At 45.0% G+C, this 21,175-nt stretch overlaps 2 protein-coding genes across 2 annotated transcripts in view; both read left to right on the top strand.

Annotated features, from left to right (window-relative positions):
- LOC310786230 (uncharacterized protein) overlaps positions 1-21,175 on the top strand; it is a gene marked incomplete at both ends in the record, with an annotated part of 366,431 nt that overhangs the window by 121,493 nt on the left and 223,763 nt on the right.
- Positions 3,240-21,175, top strand: part of LOC310786950 (dedicator of cytokinesis protein 7-like) — a gene marked incomplete at its 5' end in the record, with an annotated part of 31,585 nt that continues 13,649 nt past the window's right edge. Inside the window, 17 exons of the mRNA XM_083648284.1 lie at positions 3,240-3,326; positions 4,792-4,887; positions 6,943-7,083; positions 7,287-7,400; positions 8,055-8,222; positions 9,485-9,624; positions 9,863-10,032; positions 11,155-11,339; positions 13,086-13,268; positions 14,177-14,315; positions 15,037-15,133; positions 16,769-16,786; positions 17,931-18,002; positions 18,344-18,440; positions 18,608-18,742; positions 19,880-20,032; positions 20,613-20,771. Of these exons, the coding sequence (XP_083504410.1) occupies positions 3,240-3,326; positions 4,792-4,887; positions 6,943-7,083; positions 7,287-7,400; positions 8,055-8,222; positions 9,485-9,624; positions 9,863-10,032; positions 11,155-11,339; positions 13,086-13,268; positions 14,177-14,315; positions 15,037-15,133; positions 16,769-16,786; positions 17,931-18,002; positions 18,344-18,440; positions 18,608-18,742; positions 19,880-20,032; positions 20,613-20,771 (2,154 nt within the window). The remainder of the gene's footprint in view (positions 3,327-4,791; positions 4,888-6,942; positions 7,084-7,286; positions 7,401-8,054; positions 8,223-9,484; positions 9,625-9,862; positions 10,033-11,154; positions 11,340-13,085; positions 13,269-14,176; positions 14,316-15,036; positions 15,134-16,768; positions 16,787-17,930; positions 18,003-18,343; positions 18,441-18,607; positions 18,743-19,879; positions 20,033-20,612; positions 20,772-21,175) is intronic.

Genomic DNA, 21,175 nt, shown 5'->3' with positions numbered 1-21,175 from the left:
GCGAGCCGCCAATTAAAGTGTCTAGAGACGCCATCGTCTCGCGAGCCGCGCAACGAGGAACTAGGATGTAGAACGTGGCTGGTGTACCACAAAGGTCACTGAAGCAGGTAGAACGTGGCTGGTGTACCACACAGATCACTGAAGCAGGTAGAACATGGCTGGTGTACCACACAGATCACTGAAGCAGGTAGAACATGGCTGGTGTACCACACAGATCACTGAAGCAGGTAGAACATGGCTGGTGTACCACAAAGATCACTGAAGCAGGTAGAACGTGGCTGGTGTACCACACAGATCACTGAAGCAGGTAGAACATGGCTGGTGTACCACACAGATCACTGAAGCAGGTAGAACATGGCTGGTGTACCACACAGGTCACTGAAGCAGGTAGAACGTGGCTGGTGTACCACAAAGGTCACTGAAGCAGGTAGAACGTGGCTGGTGTACCACAAAGGTCACTGAAGCAGGTAGAACATGGCTGGTGTACCACAAAGATCACTGAAGCAGGTAGAACGTGGCTGGTGTACCACAAAGGTCACTGAAGCAGGTAGAACGTGGCTGGTGTACCACACAGATCACTGAAGCAGGTAGAACGTGGCTGGTGTAACCACAAAGATCACTGAAGCAGGTAGAACGTGGCTGGTGTACCACAAAGGTCACTGAAGCAGGTAGAACGTGGCTGGTGTAACCACAAAGATCACTGAAGCAGGTAGAATGTGGCTGGTGTACCACAAAGGTCACTGAAGCAGGTAGAACGTGGCTGGTGTACCACAAAGATCACTGAAGCAGGTAGAACGTGGCTGGTGTAACCACAAAGATCACTGAAGCAGGTAGAACGTGGCTGGTGTACCACAAAGATCACTGAAGCAGGTAGAACGTGGCTGGTGTAACCACAAAGGTCACTGAAGCAGGTAGAACGTGGCTGGTGTAACCACAAAGATCACTGAAGCAGGTAGAACGTGGCTGGTGTACCACAAAGGTCACTGAAGCAGGTAGAACATGGCTGGTGTACCACAAAGGTCACTGAAGCAGGTAGAACGTGGCTGGTGTACCACAAAGGTCACTGAAGCAGGTAGAACGTGGCTGGTGTACCACAAAGGTCACTGAAGCAGGTAGAACGTGGCTGGTGTACCACAAAGATCACTGAAGCAGGTAGAACGTGGCTGGTGTACCACAAAGGTCACTGAAGCAGGTAGAACGTGGCTGGTGTACCACAAAGGTCACTGAAGCAGGTAGAACATGGCTGGTGTACCACAAAGATCACTGAAGCAGGTAGAACGTGGCTGGTGTACCACAAAGGTCACTGAAGCAGGTAGAACGTGGCTGGTGTACCACAAAGGTCACTGAAGCAGGTAGAACATGGCTGGTGTACCACAAAGATCACTGAAGCAGGTAGAACGTGGCTGGTGTACCACAAAGGTCACTGAAGCAGGTAGAACGTGGCTGGTGTACCACAAAGATCACTGAAGCAGGTAGAACGTGGCTGGTGTACCACAAAGGTCACTGAAGCAGGTAGAACGTGGCTGGTGTACCACAAAGATCACTGAAGCAGGTAGAACGTGGCTGGTGTACCACAAAGGCAAAACCAGAGCAAAACATCAAAGTATGACAGTATTCTGTTCAACCCTTACCCACAACCCCTCCATGATCCCTCACATGTCAGTCACAGCCACCTCCATGACCCGCCTCCAGCCGCCATCTTTAGTCAACACTAAAGGTCTCAGTCATCCCTGTGTAGTACAAGTCAAGTTTATTTCTATAGCCCTAATTCACAAGCATGTCCCAGAGGGCTTCACAGAGAATATGTCTAGCTAATTCTAGCTAGACACAACAGTAGCAAATTACAGTACGTCCAACACCTCTTTCTCTCACAGTGCTGCTTGGATGAAAACATATAGTCTGGATCCAAATAGTGTAGTGCCAATTTTGAATGCATAGCAGCCAGGCATCCATGGCCACAACTTCTCAAACACATCATATTGTTCGCCTCCCTTTCCATAGCAGACTTGCCTGCCATTGTAGGTTTTTACAGTGATCGACCGTAGCCAAGTCCTCATCCTTCTTATTTTCATTTTTGTGTATTTCACAAAGAGTATTGTTGGAGTATTCGAGAAAAAGAGTAGTGTTAGAAATACTCAGTAATACCCAGTAATACTACCCAGTGCAGAATGTTGTGCATTGATTTTATTTCATCCGATTTCCTTTCCGCCTCTGCTTCTAATGCATTGCTCTTTGCTCACTGTCTCCACTGTCACCTAACATCCCTGCATGCATTTCTACTAGTGTCACAACATTCACTGTGTGGCTGGAGCTGTGTGTGTGTGTGTGTGTGTGTGCGCGCGTGTGTGTGTGTGTGTGTGTGTGTGTGTGTGTGTGTGTGTGTGTGTGTGTGTGCGTGCGTGTGCGTGTGTGTGTGTGCGTGCGTGTGTGTGTGCGCGTGCGTGCATGTGTGTATTTTTTGTCCGTCTGCTTCAGTTTCCATCTTCACGTGATGTCTTCTGTCATTTTAAGCTAACATGACATAAGCGTATGTTAGTCGATGATGATGCATTGTGAATCGTCAAAATCCAAGACGAAAACAACTCAATGAATCCATCATTTTTATTTATCATCAGATAATCACAGCTATTTTACCACAGGTAAGATCTCTGTGTTAAAATAGATGATCCTACACTGACAGAGCATGTGCTGCTGTCAACATTCAGCGTAGGAGGGGACTTTGTAGAAGACTAGGGATTTGACATGGTGCACATCGTTAACTAACGGCTGTGACATCAATTAACGGAATTTAAATCGGCTATGCGTTCACTCAATGGCACAGTGCCTGGTTGCAGCCATTTTGCATCCCACCTCTTAGACTTTGGGGTTGAACTCATTTGGGGATCACAGTTGGGGATGTTTTAGAATAATGGCTACAACTCTAAGTTGTGGTCGTGTCCTGTCTCTAATTGTTTTGTGTCTTCATGTTTGATAAATGCGTGCAAGAGACCGCGAAAGTGTGTGTAGTGTGTGCGCGTACGTGTGTGTGTGTGTGTGTGTGTGTGTGTGTGTGTGTGTGTGTGTGTGTGTGTGTGTGTGTGTGTGTGTGCGTGCGTGCGTGCGTGCGTGCGTGTGTGTGTGTGTGTGTGACACCCAGCAGACACATCTCCACGTGTGCTGAGGAGAAAGGTGCAACCCCAGGCTCCGGTTGCTCCTCCACTAACCTTGTTGTCACGTTCCATTCATCCCACCCATAGGCCATGGAGCGCTGTGGCAATCGCATGTCTTCGCACACTGAGAGCGCCAGTTTCTTGCAAACTTTAACAGGACGGTTGCCCACCAAAAAGGTAGAGCCACTTGCACAGGGGGAGGAGCCAACCCCGCCCCCGCCCCCCTCCTCCTCCTCCCCTCACTCGCCTCCTCGCCTGTCTGTCTGTCTGTGGATGTGTGCCTCTCGACTGGTCGATGTCGTGTTTGGTGGTGGAGTCTTGTTGTTGGATGCTGAATGTCACTGTTCTGTTCTGCCTCTTGTTCTGAATGTGCGAAGGAGTTGATTTTATTTTATTTTATTTTATTTGATTTTATTTTATTTTATTTTATTTGATTTTATTTTATTTTATTTTATTTTATTTTATTTTATTTGAATGTTGGCTGTCGGTTACTCACAAAGAACCTCAAAAAAAGATGCAAGTTATTAATCCATAAAACTTCAAAGAAATAAAAGAGAAGCCTCTCTTCTCTCCATGCAAGTAAAAAGTCACTTACATTCTCACCAACACGTTTCAGCCACGTGGTCATGATGCTACATTAGGGAGATAAGCAGCATGCAGCTTTTCTTCGTTTCTTTAAAGTGATATGAGTGTTGCACAGGAATGAGATGATTTTGGATGTGAATTATTATTTTTCTTGAAACCCTCACTGTAACACTCTTTTTTTGTGTGTTTTGAGCCTCACTTTATCTTGAATCAAGACAGCCTTTTCAGTGTTGGGATGCACAGGAGCTCTGCTGGACTGTATTGTTATTGTTCATGTTTCATTTAGCGGAGAGATGACATTTTAATATTATCATTGTAAAGAATCAGGGGTTCCGAAATTGATAACCGCTGCTAGGGATTGGATGATATGCTTAATATCTCTCACAACACGATACCAATGTCATAAATGAAAGTGAATTCAAGTTCAAAGACGACAAAGTTTGACTGTGCAGAATTATGTTGAATTCTGAGCCACAAATCTTTCTAGCAATGGCATTGGCTTGCCTGAAAGTAAACACCAATATAAAACTGTCATTCATACAAAATGCAAATAATATTATACTGTAATTTGGATCGAGAGCTTGTGAAACTGTGATTAGCAAACTACCCCAATTGTGATTATTACAGTGGAATCAAATTGTCTGATTCCTTGTTCTGCTCCATGACACATATTTTCAATTTTTTTGTGTTGTGATGTACTGTATTTCAATATATATCATCCCATCCCTACCTGCCACCCAAGTTACTTTTATTCAGTAAGTGATTATCTGATTTGACATGTTATAGATTTGCCAACATACTGCTATAGAGCCAGTTAATTTTGTAAAGGAAATACACTGCACAATCTTTTGAGAATAGAATATAGAGAGAGAATTAGACAGTGATACCTATACCCTGGTGCCTCACGTTCTCTCTCTCTCTCTGGCTCTATTGCTTTTGTCTCCCCCTCTCTCTCTCTATCACTCCCTCTCCTTGTCCCTCTCTCTCTCTCTCTCTCTCTCTCTCTCTCTATCACTCCCTCTCCTTGTCCCTCTCCCTGTGTACTCTTGTTCTCCAGCTCTTCCATGAGGAGTTGGCCCTCCAGTGGGTGGTGAGCAGTGGGAGCGTCAGGGAGGGAGCCTTGCAACAGGCCTGGTTTTTCTTTGAACTCATGGTAGGAAACAAAATCACATTTCTCAACACATACAGTATGAGCAATCATTTTAGGCAGTCTAGATGGGCATCCTACAGTATAAGAATGTACTGTGTATTCACAGACATTATATTTAACACACGTTAGTAGTATATTAGCTTCGGTTGTATTTTAAGTTGCATTATCTATGTTTGAAAATTAAGAGTATCTTGTTTTGTGTATGTGTTTATAATACATTAAGGTTAAAGTCCCTGGAAACCAAAACCCACAAAAACCTTCTAACTATTAAATTGAGGGTCTTATGTGAGTAATTGTGTGCCTCAGAAATTTAGTTGACATTACTTTCAACCCAAAGCCCCAAAAATCGCCACTTTTCTACAAGGTCTGGATTTCCATTTCCTCATTGAAGAGAGCGGTGCGCGCGGTGCTAAAATGCATGATCTTATCACGTCATAAGATTTAATCGAATCACACGCATGCACGCACGCGCGCACACACACTGACACACACACAGTAGCGCTGTGCACTCGCAGCGGCAGAGATCTCTTCCTCTCTGTCAGTAGGCTATGCGCCGAGCAACGCGCGAACACACACACACACACACACTCTCCATCTCTCTTTCCTTCTCTCTCTCTCTCCTCCTCTCTCCGTTAACGGAGAGAGAGGTCTCCTCCGAGCAGGTCTCCTCCAGCAGGTCTCCTCCTCCGAGAGAGAGAGACTTGCTGCAGACGGGACACACCCGCACAGTCCGCGGGAGAAAATACACTCTAAAATAGGGGTGGGACAAAATATCGATACTCACGGTATCGCGATATTTCCACTTGCGATACGTTATCGATACACTGGCACCAAGTATCGATATGTTTATTTTAAAAAATATATATATATCTTTTTTTTTAAATAAACAGGCTAAAATATTATGCTGTGTGTGGTAGTTCAAACATAGTTTCAAGTTGACGTTTATTTATGTTTGTAGTTGAAACAAAAACATAAATACTGTAGGCTACATGAATGGAAATGTTTGATCATTAATATCTACTTTTAGAAATTATATAGGTAGGTAGGTTATATAGGTTTTCTTGTTTTAATAATAATAATAAAAAGACTTAATGTGTAACTTTTCCTCCGTGGTATCGAAAATGGTATGAGTGAGTGAGTGAACTCTGAGAGAGTTCATGTCAATTCTGCTAATAAATACATAATACCTGCTTCTTGCCTTTTAGGGGTATTTTTTTATCTTCAGTTACACAGATATCGTGATGTATCGTAGGTTAAATTTCTTCCAATATATCGATTATCGCAGAATCGCTGTATCGTGATAATATCGTTATCGAGGGCCAAGTATCGTGACCATATCGTATCGTGAGTTACTCCACGATTCCCACCCCTACTCTAAAATCTAATTGATTCTCATGACTTTTGCCATGACTGTCAAACCTAAATTTATATACTTTGCGACGTTCATCATCGTTCAAATTTGGCTGGTGGCTTATTAACATAGGTTCCTGTGATGTGATGAACTCAAAATGCTAAATAATAAAAAAATATTTCTGGTTTCCAGGGACTTTAAGGTAGCATTTGAACATCAACAGGTGCTTTCAGGGTTCCTCTCAATGGCAAATGGTGTAATGAGCGAAAGTCATATTGCAAACTCACCTCCGACATGTTTAAATTCTTCAGTAAACAAAGAGAAAACAAACAAATTGACTGATGCCAGGTAGGGGAGGGTGGACAAGAGGCAACATCCTGTGTGTGGCGGGAAGCAGCGGTATTTATAGGACATGTGGTCTTAATTTAGAGTAACACTGTAATTAACAACACCACTGGCGTGAGATAGAGGCTACCAGTCATCTGTCATCTCCACCTTGGCTAACATTTGTTCAATTATACCAAAGTATAATGTGTTGTTGTCAACTGTGTCCAAAATGAGTTCCTTACCTGGTTTATTTCTCCCTTTTGGAGAAATCTCAACCCTCCTGCATGCACATTCTCTAGTATTGCTAAATTGCGCTGTAATGCCCTGTTTGTCGCTTGGAAATGTCCCGTGCATCTTGCTGATAATCACCTTGACCTCAGGTGAAGAGCGTTATCCACCACCTGTACTTCACCGACCGGCTGGAGTCACCCAGGAAGAACCGCTTCCCCGAGCGCTTCATGGACGACATCACCGCCCTGGTCAGCACCATCGCCGGTGACATCGTCTCTCGCGTCCAGAAGGTAACTAATGAGCCAATCTTGTGTCCCATGATGGTATATTACAGAGTTCCTGTGCATCATGGCATTTCTGGAATATCATGGAATTTTGTAAATGGATCACTTCACACGATTATACCAAAATGTATTTTGCGGCTTGTTTCACGTATCCATTGCATCAGATGACTGTTTTCATCCAAATATTTGTTGGTCTTGTGTCCAATCAGGACCTGGAGCTGGTGGAGAGACTCAACACTAGTCTGGCCTTCTTCCTTAACGACTTGCTGTCAGTCATGGACCGAGGCTTCGTCTTCACACTAATCAAGACATACTGGAAACAGGTAAACGCCTTATTCCCTTAACCCATTGATACCTGATGCAGCATTTGCATGTATATCCCTCATTTGTGTGTGTATCCCTTTAACGCGGTTCGCGGTCCCCGATTTTTTGTCCCATTTTTATCCCCCATTAGTGCTAATTATTTTATTTATCCCGGTTGCTACTCCCCCCTCTGCCGATCTGGGGAGGAACCACATTAGCAACCAGGATGTTGCATGTTTTTGGTGAAGGGGGTTCCTATATGAAGGAAATCCCCGGGAGGCACGGGGAGAACATGCAAACTCCACACAGAAAGGCCCTTTAGACGACCCCACCCGGGCGGTGGGCACTCGAGGACATGCGGACGGGCAAGCATTCCCTCAGCGTTCACAGCGTCCCAGGTGGGAATCGAACCCAGGACCTTCGAGCTGTGAGGCGACAGCGCTTACCACTGCACCACCGTACCCCCCTGCGCGGTTCGCGGTCTTAAAGGGATACACACACAAATGCTGCATCAGGTATCAACGGGTTAATTTGTCATGAATCCCTTCGTAGTCGTCTACAGTGTTTTGGAAGCATTCTTTGAGATGTATGTGTGGTAATGTTCCTCTCTCTCCAGGTGTCCACCAAGCTTTACGCTCTGCAGATGTAATGTGCTCCCTTTCCTCTCTCTCCAGGTGTCCACCAAGCTTTACGCTCTGCAGAACCCCACGCTGGAGTCTTTGAGGCTGGACTTCCTGAGAATCGTCTGCAGCCACGAGCACTACGTCACGCTCAACCTGCCCTGCAGCCTGCTCACCCCGCCTGCCTCGCCCTCGCCCTCCGTCTCCTCCGCTACGTCACAGGTCAGACGGGCGGAGCAGGAGGGAAACTGTCTGACACACACACACACACACACACATTCAAGCAAACTCAACCTGCGATGTAGTCTCACACTGCCTGCACACACACGACATCATACACTCTGCACACACACACATGACATCATACACTCTGCACACACACATGACATCATACACTCTGCACACACACATGACATCATACACTCTGCACACACACACAACATCATACACTCTGCACACACACACATGACATCATACACTCTGCACACACACATGACATCATACACTCTGCACACACACACAACATCATACACTCTGCACACACACACACATCATACACTCTGCACACACACATGACATCATACACTCTGCACACACACACACACACACACACGACATCATACACTCCAAACTACAGTGCGTGCCATAATGCATTTCTCCGGACTCTGTTACAGTGTATTACAGGACATTATTCCGGTGAGAGCAAACTTATGATTGTTGTTGTTGCAGCTACTAGAAGCCACATCCAGCTGGCATTTTGTAGTGAGATAATAATAGAGTGCAGAATGGGTGAAAATGGGAGAAGACAAATATTTCTTTAAAAAAAAAAAAAAAAAGTATCTGATAGAAAAGCTATGCATAATCTGACTCTTTTTGTCTTTATTCACCTTATGTTCAGACCTTACAGTGGGCCAAATTCTTCCGGGTCCTTTTAACACTTCCGGCGGTCACTGCGCAAAATAAGAGAGTTGTTTTTGGAGCGGACAGTGAAGGGGTAAAATAAAGAACGTAGCCTACTACTTTGAGCCGGTACACAGCAAGCAAGCGGAGTATCCACCGTTAGCCAGGTCAGATAACGTTATCGTCGACAATGACGAGCACTTTCTTGTAAAACATACCTGGACTCCAACAAAGAAAGCTTCAGATAGTTTTCTCTCCTCCGAGGCAGCACGAGCCACTTACGTCTATAAGACCCGCAGACGTTAACGTAATTCCCTGGAATGCGAGACTTAACGAACCAGTTACATGGCGTTGCATTCTTAGACATTGCCGTTTGCTTTTATTTGGTATGTTACATACAATTGGCTAAATTAATAGTTAATTCAGAGTTAGATGATATTGGAGCAGCGCAGCCATTTTTTATTTTATTTTATTATTATTTTTTAGCCGGAGGTTTTGATACGGCCACACAACCGGGTCAAATGGGCGTGGCTACATAAGGTGAATACAGTACTGTATATGTTGCTCTCTCTGCTCCCCCACAGAGCTCCGGTTTCTCCACCCATGTCCAGGACCAGAAGATCGCCAACATGTTTGAGCTGTCTGTCCCCTTCAGAGAGCAACACTTTCTGGCTGGACTGGTCTTGTCCCAGCTGTCTGTAATACTGGACCCGGACAACGAGGGGTTTGTATTCTGTGGCCCAACACTTGTATTTCTATACCTGTGAGGATGAGTTTATGGGTTAGAATTAGGACGAATAGGTTGAGTTGTGTGTGTGTGTGTGTGTGTGTGTGTGTGTGTGTGTGTGTGTGTGTGTGTGTGTGTGTGTGTGTGTGTGTGAGAGAGAGAAAGAGAGAGCAGGACTTGTACCCAGTAATAGAGGACAAAAACAGTGATCATTTCCCTGGCTTTTCTCCTCTAGGATGTTTGGCTTGCACAAGAAGGTGGTGAGTGTGGTCCATAACCTCCTGTCCAGCCATGACTCTGACCCGCGCTACGCCGACGTTGAGGTCAAGGCCCGGGTCGCCATACTCTACCTGCCACTCATTGGCATCGTCATGGAAACACTGCCACAGCTCCATGACTTCACAGGTACAGACCAATTTATTTAGACGCCAACACTTTGAACTGGCCTAATATGGACGTCAGCGCATAGAATTAAGAATACTTATTGAAGTATTTTGATGTCGCCATATTTCTTTAAAGGATGAATTTGAGTGAACTGAACAGTGCCAGGCTGGGCTGAATAAATGATGCATTATATGCATCAGTGTGTGTGTGAAGCAGTCTCTGGATATACATACTTATATACATTAGTTAGTTACACTACATATATATACATTATATATTATTATATAATATATACATACTTGCCTGTCTGTTTCTGCCACGCGTGATTTCTAACCCCACATAGGATAAGCAATAACCATGCCCTGTGGCGCTGGGATTGGCCAGGAGCATTGAAGCTTGGGACTAAAGCACCAGCAGTGGGGTTTTTCATCTTTTAAAATAAAGATGTTTAAAAAACTATTGCTTGTTACATTTTCAGTGCTGTAGGCTACCTTTTCTCTGGGTAAGAATTGAGCTTGAAATTAACGATATGATACATTATATTATATGAGCTATGAACGTGAACACAACACGTTTATATTATTGCATGTTTTTGTAGATTGTGTACATTGTGTAGATTACAATTATTATGCTTATTATTATTATTACTATGCTAAGGAAGGTAGGTGACCATAATTCATTTCAATGTCCGCTCTCAATATCGCTGTCCGTTCTCAAGAGCTATTCAGTTGGTTCATGAAATCGCTGGGCTGCGTGCCCTCCAGTGCTGCTCCTGGCCAATCCCGGCGCCACAGGGCGTGGTTATTGCTTATCCTATGTGGGGTTAGAAATCACGCTTCTGCCACACACAAAAAGCTGAGTGAAGCATGCAGCACTGGCACAGAGCAGCAGTCGGGGAGAGTGGATGAGCCCTCTACTGCTCCGTGAGGCTGAATGAGGCATAACGCGGCAAAATGCCAAACACCTTGAGCTATTTAAATGACTGCAGCTGTAATATTAGATTGTAACCTTCAATAGCCTGTCCTTTGAAACCCCAAAAGGTAATCATTTGAAAGGTTGTGGTGGCACCCTAACATAATGTACCAGAGTCTGAACTATAATACCCTCAATCTCTGACCCCTCTGTCTCGTCTCCTGCCAACAGAATCTCATAACCAGTGGGGGCGGCCGGGCGGGGCCCAGGGGGCCGGGCCGGGCGGCGGCGGGGGGGAAGAGGCAGAGGGCGATGGCAACAGCATCATCAGCCAGACTGTCGCCATGGCGATAGCAGGCACCTCCTCCACCTCCTCCCCAATGTCCCGACCCAGCAGCTTCCTGCTCAACCCGCAGGTAGCCGTGCGCTGTTCCCCACTTTGCTCTATGTAAGGTTTCTCCTTGCCTACTTCTCCATCTTCACTTCAGCTGTGATGGAGAAGATGCCATTAACCCATTGATACCTGATGCAGCATTTGCATGTATATCCCCTCATTTGTGTGTGTATCCCTTTAAGACCGCGAACCGCGTTAACGCGGTTCGCGGTCTTAAAGGGATACACACGCAAATGCTGCATCAGGTATCAATGGGTTAACTGAAAGTTGTGATGTAGATTACCTATGATTAATTGTGCAGGCCCCACTAGGGGTTTCGCAGACTAGTCGACGACACTGTACATCATAGTCAACTAATCGTTGCATCTGTGCTTTTTAGGACAATAAATACATAAATTGAACATAGATTTGTTTGAACGTTCATTTTCTACATTATGTTAAATAAACAGAATTGAAGGTATTTACTGTAGTAGAGAAGGAAAGACTCCTATCTACGTTACTGCAGTCAAACAGTCGGTATCTCCAGCTCAGACAAGTTGCTGGAGTTTAGCGGCCTGAGAGCCAATCAGGACTCTGCTATTTCACGTGTCCCCAGGTTGGTCCCGCCTACATCAGTTAACCCTTTACTGGCTGTTTTTTTAAGACCATTTTGATGAGAAGTGATCATTTTTATTGGGCGAGAAAAATAATCTATCTACTGTGACTAGTCGACTGCTTTTTGGGAATAGTTGAGAATGCCCTAACACCCCACTACTGTGCCACTATACCAGGGGTGGGCAATTATTTTTCATGGGGGGCCACATGAAAAACCCAGATTGTTGCCGGGGGCCGAACAAATATTGTCATGCCGTAACCCATGGATGGGCAACTTTGATGATAGAGAGGACCACAAAAAATGTCCTCGTTACCAGGTTTTGCTGAGGGCCGAACGGCGCCAGCGCAAAAAATTTGGTGCATTTGAAGCCAGGTTTAAAGGAATAACTCATTTTAAATTAACAGTTGTGATGTCATTATTCAGTCTTAACCACCAATATTGGATCCTTTTCTCACTCACTCCTATGTCACCACCTGCTCTCAGGGCTTGAAATTAACTTTTTTGACCACCTGCCAATATGGCTGCTAGATTTTAAAGTTACCAGCCAATTAGAATTTCCACTAGCTGAAATGTTTTTCTTGAAATAAATCAGAATATGAGTGGGTTAATTTAAGCATAAGTATCAGTAAGTGGCCCGGGATGATCAAAGCCTGTGTTGAGGGTCACACAAGAACAAAAATGCACTCTTGAAGCTAAATAAATCCAAAACCAATGAGTTATTTGAGTTATTTAAATTTCTACTTCAATGTAGCCTGTTACTCATAGAGATTATTGAAAGATATTCCATATTCCAGACTGAAATGCTATAACAGAAGTGGAGTATTGGCCAGAATATGACATGAACATTTGGACACTTATTCAGCGGGTATCTTGCATGTTGCGTTCAGGTGCACTGTGTGTGTAAAAAAAGAAAAAAAAAATTGGCAATTCCATCACGGGCCCGCGGGCCGTATTTTGCCCATGTGTGCACTATACTCTCACAAAACCCCAAATGAAACGGAACCTTTCTGACCGTCTCTTTTCTTCTTTCCCTTTTCCTCCCTTCTTCTCCTCTCCCGCTCTCGGCCTCCTGCTCCGGGTCCTCCTCTCCCCCTCTCGCCTCCTGCTCCGGGTCCTCCTGCTCCGGGTCCCCCTCTCCCCCTCTCGCCTCCTGCTCCGGATCCTCCTCTCCAGGCGACCCGTCAGCACGGCAGCTTCACGGCCGAGTCGAGCCGCAGCCTGCTGATCTGCCTGCTGTGGGTGCTGAAGAACGCCGACGAGATGGTGCTCCAGAAGTGGTTCACGGACCTGTCGGTGTCGCAGCTCAACCGCCTGCTGGACCTCCTCTACCTCTGCGTGTCCTGCTTCGAGTACAAGGTAACGTCGACAGTGAACACGTGGTCTCAACGGATTGGCTGCGTACGTGTCGTACGGAAGGATGCAGCATGGAGTATGTACATGCCCAACTTTTAGTTGACATTACATTACAGATTACAATAATAATAGTAACATTTTAAAATTGTACACATTTTATAAATCAACGCAAAATGATCCAAGGATGTCCCAGTAAAGCCTGCTTATTTCTACTGGAGTCCTTCGATCCTTCTTGTGTGCTACCACTACCAAACTCATCGATATATAGATTGATTGATTGAAATTTCAGATTGTCAATATATAATTGCCTGTGGCCTCTAGAAATGGAGACAACACATACGAAATTATAATCAGAAAATAATTCATACAAACCTTAATGAATGACACTTTGCAGTCTGGGTTTTCATATTTGGGTTTTGCAACAATGAACACTCTACTAATAATGACTCAGCTGGAATGATAATATCTTCACAAGTACTCAAGTAAGTTTTTTTTTTACTACATCGTCTGGGATGACGACACCTTGGGTGATTGATGGCCTACTTTAATCTATCGAACTGCACGAACGTTTGCTTCTTTGCTATACACTTTCCTTGCCTATGGAATGTGCTGGTGAAATTATTTAAAGAGACGACTATGAACTACATTTTCTGCTTTCTGTGATTGATCTTAATCGATTTATTTCTGTGTGTTGCAAGATATTCTGTGCTGTGTACTCTGCCATCTGTTCCATATGATCTCTGTGTCTCCTATGCCTGTTCTATGCTTGTTGCATCACGGCCTTGCTGCTGCTAACCTGCTTTGCTTGCTGAGTGCAGTGCTGCCAATAACCCCTCGTGCTTCTGTTCTCTGTCCGCCCGCTCATCCGTCCGCCTGTTGGAAACAAGGCCCATGTTGTGTTCACCATGCAGGGGAAGAAGGCTTTTGAGCGCATGAACAGCCTGACCTTCAAGAAGTCCAAAGACATGAAGGCCAAGCTGGAGGAGGCCATACTGGGCAGCATCGGGGCCAGGCAGGAGATGGTGCGACGCAGCCGCGGAGGACAGCTAGGTGGGTGGGGATGGTGGATGCATATTTATGCACGTGCAGCGTTCACAGGATATGCGCGTGCGTGCACGCAGAAGTACCAGTGTTTCCCCTAGAAAGATTTTCACTCCTGGAGGGATTTAGAAACGTACCCCGACCGCAACGGCGGGGCCCCTCGCTGGCGACGCACAACTTTTACCTAACCTGTTCAAGTATCATCATACTATTATGGGATGCGATGCGAACAGTTGTAGTATAAGATGTGCGTTTCCCAGGCAACGACACATGTATATATATATATATCTATATATATATATATTTTTTTTTTATATATATATATATTTTTTTTTGCAAAAGAAAATCTGGCCTGGTGTTGGCCTGGTGGGCCCGCCAGGCCTGTGGAATGGTAGGGGTATCACTGAGTACCGTACATACAAAGACCAAGCTGGAAGAAGAAATATTGGGTCAAGCAGGAGATTGTGTGAAGCAGCTGATGACAGATAGGGGGCAGTTTTGTGCATGTAAAGCATATGTGCCAAATACACATGGACACGCGCACACACGCACACACGCGCACACACACACACACACACACACACACACACACACACACAATCATGTGTACATGTACAACTATACACTTTTATATCTGTACACCTACAGATCTTCCCCTCGCGTCAGTCCTGCTTCACTGTACGCCTTCATTTTATAAATCAGTGATAACGATGCTCTCTCCACCATGTAGAGAGGAGTCCGTCTGGCAGTGCGTTTGGCAGTCAGGAAAACCTGCGCTGGAGGAAAGACATGACCCACTGGAGGCAGAACAGCGAGAAGATGGACAAGTACGCTCACTCTTCCTCTTAACCTGCCTCTCTGCTTCTTATTTCATTGATTCATGTCACACAGAACCTGAGACAGTCCACCACAGACTTGACTTGTAATTAACCCATTGACACCTGATGCAGCATTTGTGTGTGTATCCCTTTAAGACCGCGAACCGCGGTCTTAAAGGGATACACACACAAATGAGGGATATACACGCAAATGCTGCATCAGGTATCAATGGGTTAAAGGGAGATCCTTGACTTCCTGACCTGAGTTGTTACTCAAACCACATATGGCAGGACTTTCAAATTAAGAGCGCAAGAAAGAATTTTAGGAACATGACCTGTAAATCTCTCCCCATCCATATTTTTATAATCTCAAGATACACATGTGCTATTTTTTAATCCGTAAAATCAATGTACATTCAGAAGCATAATGCTCTTACATTATGTACCGTCTCTTCTCACGTGTGAATGGAAAGTGTGAAAATGATCATCTCCTTTCATTCACTAACAGGATACCAATTAACATCCATTCATCAATACATGTATTTTCATCTCAAATGAACGGCACTGTGATGCCTATCAATTGATCATTATTATTTTTCCCATCTCTTTAGCTGGATTTACATAGGAACCGAAACTAAACGGAACCAAACGTCAGGTGTTCATGTTTAGCCAACAAGTAAAGATAATGTTTTAGGGAAAGTACACTATATTGTACCTTGTGTCACTGGAGGTGCACCTTTTAGTCAAAGTGGTGACAAAAAGGTATTGCACTTTTTGTTGTCGTCTGTAGTAGAGCCCTGTGTGCACGCGGGACCGTTTTCGTAACCCGGCTCGCGTTGGATTCCTGACCAATTTATCGCCCACTCCCGCAAATGTGTGTGTTTTGTTGACCAGCCGCCGTTTTTGCGGGATTTACATCGAACTGGGCTCTCTCAAAAATCCCATGATGCTTTCCTATGTAGTGCTGTTTAAACGCTGCTTGAACAGCCCTCATATTCTAGTCAATGCTCAACGGTTAGACTGTTACACCTTTGTGAACTACATTTCCCTTCTATAAGAGTGAGTTCACATTATATTCGTCTTGTTTTTCAATGATCCCCGAAGCCATTGGAAATCTGTCAAATCTTCTTATCCAGCACGGCCATTCTGTCCGCCGGGTTTGGAAATGTTGAACGGCTCTGTGTGGGCTCTCTGAACAGCTGTTGTTTCCATCTGTTTATTATTCCCTCGTTTCACATTCAGGAAAAACTTTTCGATGTGCCGGCGTTTAACTCTACTTTTCTTTGCCTGCTGCCAGTGGCCATTAGATCGACGAGCTAAAGATCGTTTATGTCTGAGATGATGACTCACTGCCTGCCTGCCTGCTACAAGTGGCCGTTGGATCGACATGCCAAAGATCATTTATGTCAGAGAAGATTACTCACTCGGTAGTAAATGCCGGGGACCCACAGTTTATTTTTTGACCGCCCGCCTAGTTAATACTGCCCGCTCCCGCGAGATTTGCGTTGGGCTCCCAATGCAGCCCTCTAGTGTGTAGTGTAAGAAATGACATTTTCCCTTTCTGTTCCTGTGTAAATCCAGCCTTTGTGTTGTGTTAACGTACTCCTCCATGTGTTCTCTCATGTTGCTGTATGTGTATTGTAGGAGTCACAAATCAGTCAGGTATTGTATGGTTCACATGTGCAGTGTGCTCCTCCGAGTTCCCCCCTGCTTTACTTCCTGGTTCATGGTGTGTTCACTTGCATGTGGGAAATCAGATAATCGCAATGGGTATGCAATTAACTGGGGTTGTCAGTATTAAAATATTTCATTTGCAAAACCTGCCCACAAAAAGTTTTTTTTTTTTTTTTCTTTTCTTTTTGTTGCATGTTTTTAGCAGGGGGTTCCTATCTGGAGGAAACCCCAGATAGAAAATTAATCTTATATCTTATATGAAAGGTAATTTTACTTTCTGACTTGAACTAGTATAACCTGCATTGTATAGTCCCCCTGCAGCTGGGGATCAAACCGGTAACCTCCTTCATGTGAGGCTAAAACCCTCACTCACTATTCAGCACGACAGCTGGCTACCGTTACACTACCCATTTTGGAGACTCACTGATTTCTTGGGTTGATTATGATTTAATTTCTTCCCCATTTTGGCTTCTAACTTCACACATGCACATGAATGCACCATTCGTGATCTCTGGCCCTGGTTCGGACCCTTGAACCCCCCCGACCCCCCAACAACCCCTCCTTCCCAGTAACAGTGCCTGTTTTAGGGTTGGTGTTGCAGTGGGTCTGCTGTGCTTCTTCTTAACCAGCGTGCTTCTCGTTTTTGGGGTTCTGACTCTAGTGTGTGTCTCCCTGGGCTTGGTTGCTGCTGCTGCAGCAATACGGAAGGCAAAGTTTGTCATAGCTGTCTGTCGTAGCTGTCGCTTGTCTTAGATAATGCTACTTTTCTCAGTACCAAAATGAAAAGTCTGATGCTGCATACTACAAAAAGCCAGTCCCTGGCATACCGTAGTATCATATGCCGGACATTTACCATTTTAGGACTTTAGGGACTAAAATGCTTAGCACCCGTGTGTTAGCCGTAGACTAGGAATGGACAGCTCAGTTGTCTGAATCCACTTCCTCGGTAATGGCATACACCTCCATTAGCGGTTCCCTTTTGACCCTGGGTCATAGTGTCCGACCCTCTTAATCCCTTCTGCCTGTGCTTCTTAACCCCATGGTGAGCCAAGTTGTGGGTTTGGGCTTGTTTGTCTGTGTATGCAATCGACGTGCGTTGTTGCTGTGGCTTGTTTTGGACCGTTTGAAAAAGGTCGAGGACTGCGCCGTGCGGGTTAAGAGACAGCGTCTTGCTACGCAACAACGGGCGAGCCCAGGAAGTTAGGTGTGTAAAACGCAAAACGTCTTTACCAAAGTCACTGCTGCTGTTGAATGAAAATCTCATGTCACATCACAAGTCGGAGTGAATGTCTGAGGTTCCACTCGGCACGTAAACTTCAGTTCTGAAGTAAAGGATGAACACCAACATATTGTTTTTACGAGACAGCAGTGCTTCTAAAACCTCCTCCCCACACAAAAGACATTGCTCCTGCCCGTGTGCAATGGCTTGAATGTGGCCACCGGGAGGCGTGTGCAACATTCAAGGGTACACCATCATCATCAGTAAGGAGTTGGCAGCCATTTTGAAACATGTCTGACATCTGGCATCCTTTCCCCCGATTGTAGGACACGAGCAGAGTTGGAGCACGAAGCACTTATCGATGGTAACCTGGCAACAGAGGCCAACCTCATTATCCTTGATACTTTGGAGATCATTGTACAGGTATGCAAACGAAGAGGCATTTTGCACACATGCATGCATGCACTCACAAGTGCATCAGTCATTTGAACAGGTTTACAGTCTCACTCTAAACATGCATGAACACATGCAGGTTTGAACGTTGGTTATGAATATAGGTGTTGTGCTCACATGTGTCCCTCTCCCTCCAGACGGTATCGGTGACCGAGTCCAAAGAGAGCATCCTGGGTGGCGTGCTGAAAGTGCTGCTGCACAGCATGGCCTGCAACCAGAGCGCCCTCTACCTGCAGCACTGCTTCGCCACACAGAGGGCGCTGGTGTCCAAGGTTAGACAGACCGCTGGACTGTAGGGTTTCATACATCACACCAGAGGGAGGGCTGTTGTACTGTATATCGTCACGGCTGTGATTCGGGCCAAAATGATCGCAGCCGTGACGATATCCAGTAACTGACAACACTACAGCACGACCTCCAATGTGATATTGCTTTATTATGCAACAGTTGTACAAAGCTATTCATCAAGTAATAATAGGATATCTTTAAAGGATGGCTTTACCGATTATCAACCCACTTTGTATCATTATAATCTCTGTAATATAAGCACATGGGGCAGTGTTTACCTTCTCTCTCTGTTTTCCTCACGGAGGAAAAACACTCCTCTGCCTGCAGAAACTCCGCCCCCTGCCAGCTGCAAGTCATTAAGGCATGTTAAGGCAATAACAGCTGACCTTGGAGCAGATTCTGCCTCTCCAGCAGAACTTGCGCAGCTCTGTTGTGACGTGTTGTGATGTAAAACGCGTCACAACGGAGTGTTTTGCCAGAGGAGGAAATGGGAGATCTCCATGAGGTAAACGGAGAGAGAAGATAAACACTGCCCATGTGCTTATATTACAGAGATTATAATGACACAAAGTGGGTTAATAATGGGTAAAGCCATCCTTTAAGTCATTTGAGACAACAGATGTTTTTTGTCTGTTATTTGTCTCCGCCAACAAAAACAGGATTGCACTACCAAGTGTTGTCAAGCAACAGGTAAACTTGCTGCGTGCAGTTTCCCGACTGCAAGCTAGCTGAGCTAACGTTAGCTACTTTGAGGTTAGCACAGACGATTTCAGGTTACCCTTCATAATTAAGGTCAGATGTATCCATATCGCTGTCCCTACTATGTGAGAACGCTGTTTGAATGCAACCTAATCAAGCTGAGCTTAGGACAGCTATGAAGCAGAGTGATATACCTGTACATACAGTGAAGCTGAATATCATCACGGCTGGACTGCGTCTAATCAAATTGCTCGGCCGGAACTAACTTTTGTATGTGTCGTCTTCTGTCCACCTGTCTGTCTGTCTGTGTGTCTGTGTGTGCGTCTGTGTGTGCGTGTGTGTGTGTGTGTGTGTGTGTGTGTGTGTGTGTGTGTGTGTGTGTCTTTGTCTGTGTGTGTGTTGTTCTCTCTGCCTGTGTGTAGTTCCCTGAGCTGCTGTTTGAGGAGGAGACGGAGCAGTGTGCCGACCTGTGTCTGCGACTGCTGCGCAACTGCAGCAGCAGCATCAGCAGCATCAGGGCCCACGCTAGCGCCTCCCTCTACCTCCTCATGAGGCAAAACTTTGAGATCGGCAACGTAAGCACAAGCTGCTCTCTCTCAGACTATTACTCATTTGACTGTAATAATAAGCACAAGCTGCTCTCAAACTATGAGTCATTTGACTGTCATTCAAATCATGATCATTAATTAGAGCCTTGTGAAGCTACCTGGCTCACACAAGCTCTTTAGAACCTTGCAAAGAGAACTGATATTATTCAATATAAGCTAAAAAAAACAACATTTGCCATAATTTCCATGATCTCTTATTGCAGTTAATATTATTAGAAACTAAATTACTATTGTTGTGCCTTTCCTCAGCCTGGTAATGCTATATATTATCTTAATCTATATTTCCTAATTTGTTGCTTTTTGCACAATGTATTACAAAAGCAAACGCTGCAGTCAGCAATTTAAGCTCAATTAAATGTCTATGCCTTATCTCAGACACAGTATCACACAGAAACCCTTTCACAACTAGTGCATTTTATTATTCTCTCAGTGCGTCTTTCTTTTCAGAGAGAAAATTAAACTATTCTCAGTCGAATTCTTTTAGGCTCGACAGAATGCCCCGTGTCCTCCTCACTAGTCTTCCCTCTCTTTGCGGCTGCACCTCCAGAACTTTGCCAGGGTGAAGATGCAGGTGACCATGTCTCTGTCCTCGCTGGTGGGAACGTCTCAGAACTTCAACGAGGAGTTCCTGCGTCGCTCTCTCAAGACCATCCTCACCTACGCAGAGGAGGACCTGGAGTTGAGAGAGACCACCTTCCCAGACCAGGTTAGCGATGAATCCGTCGAGTCATTTATACATCTGTCAAGATGGGGGGAAGAGCGATGGATCGGTCTCCTTCCTTTCCTGCGTCCGTTTCGTTCGTTCATTCTGTCACACACGATATCTCACACATTCTGTCACACACGATATCTCACACATTCTGTCACACACAATATCTCACACACCTCTAATCAGGTTTTGCCCAAACTTCAGGAGGTGATGCATCGCACCGCTATGTGTCCTCCTGCATCGAAATACTTTGATGAAAGTTGGGGATATGATGTATCTCACCACTGCACTCAGAACTTTTCAAATAACACTGATTGGCCGTGAGGTGAAATGCATTACTGTTGCCTTGTTTTTACTCACTTAGATGACAATTTGTGTTACTTACTGTGTACTGTACTACA

Source organism: Poromitra crassiceps, assembly GCF_964638095.1.
Source record: "Poromitra crassiceps genome assembly, chromosome: 12".
NCBI classification, from domain to species: Eukaryota; Metazoa; Chordata; class Actinopteri; order Beryciformes; family Melamphaidae; genus Poromitra; species Poromitra crassiceps.
This window is presented reverse-complemented; position numbering and strand designations above follow the sequence as displayed.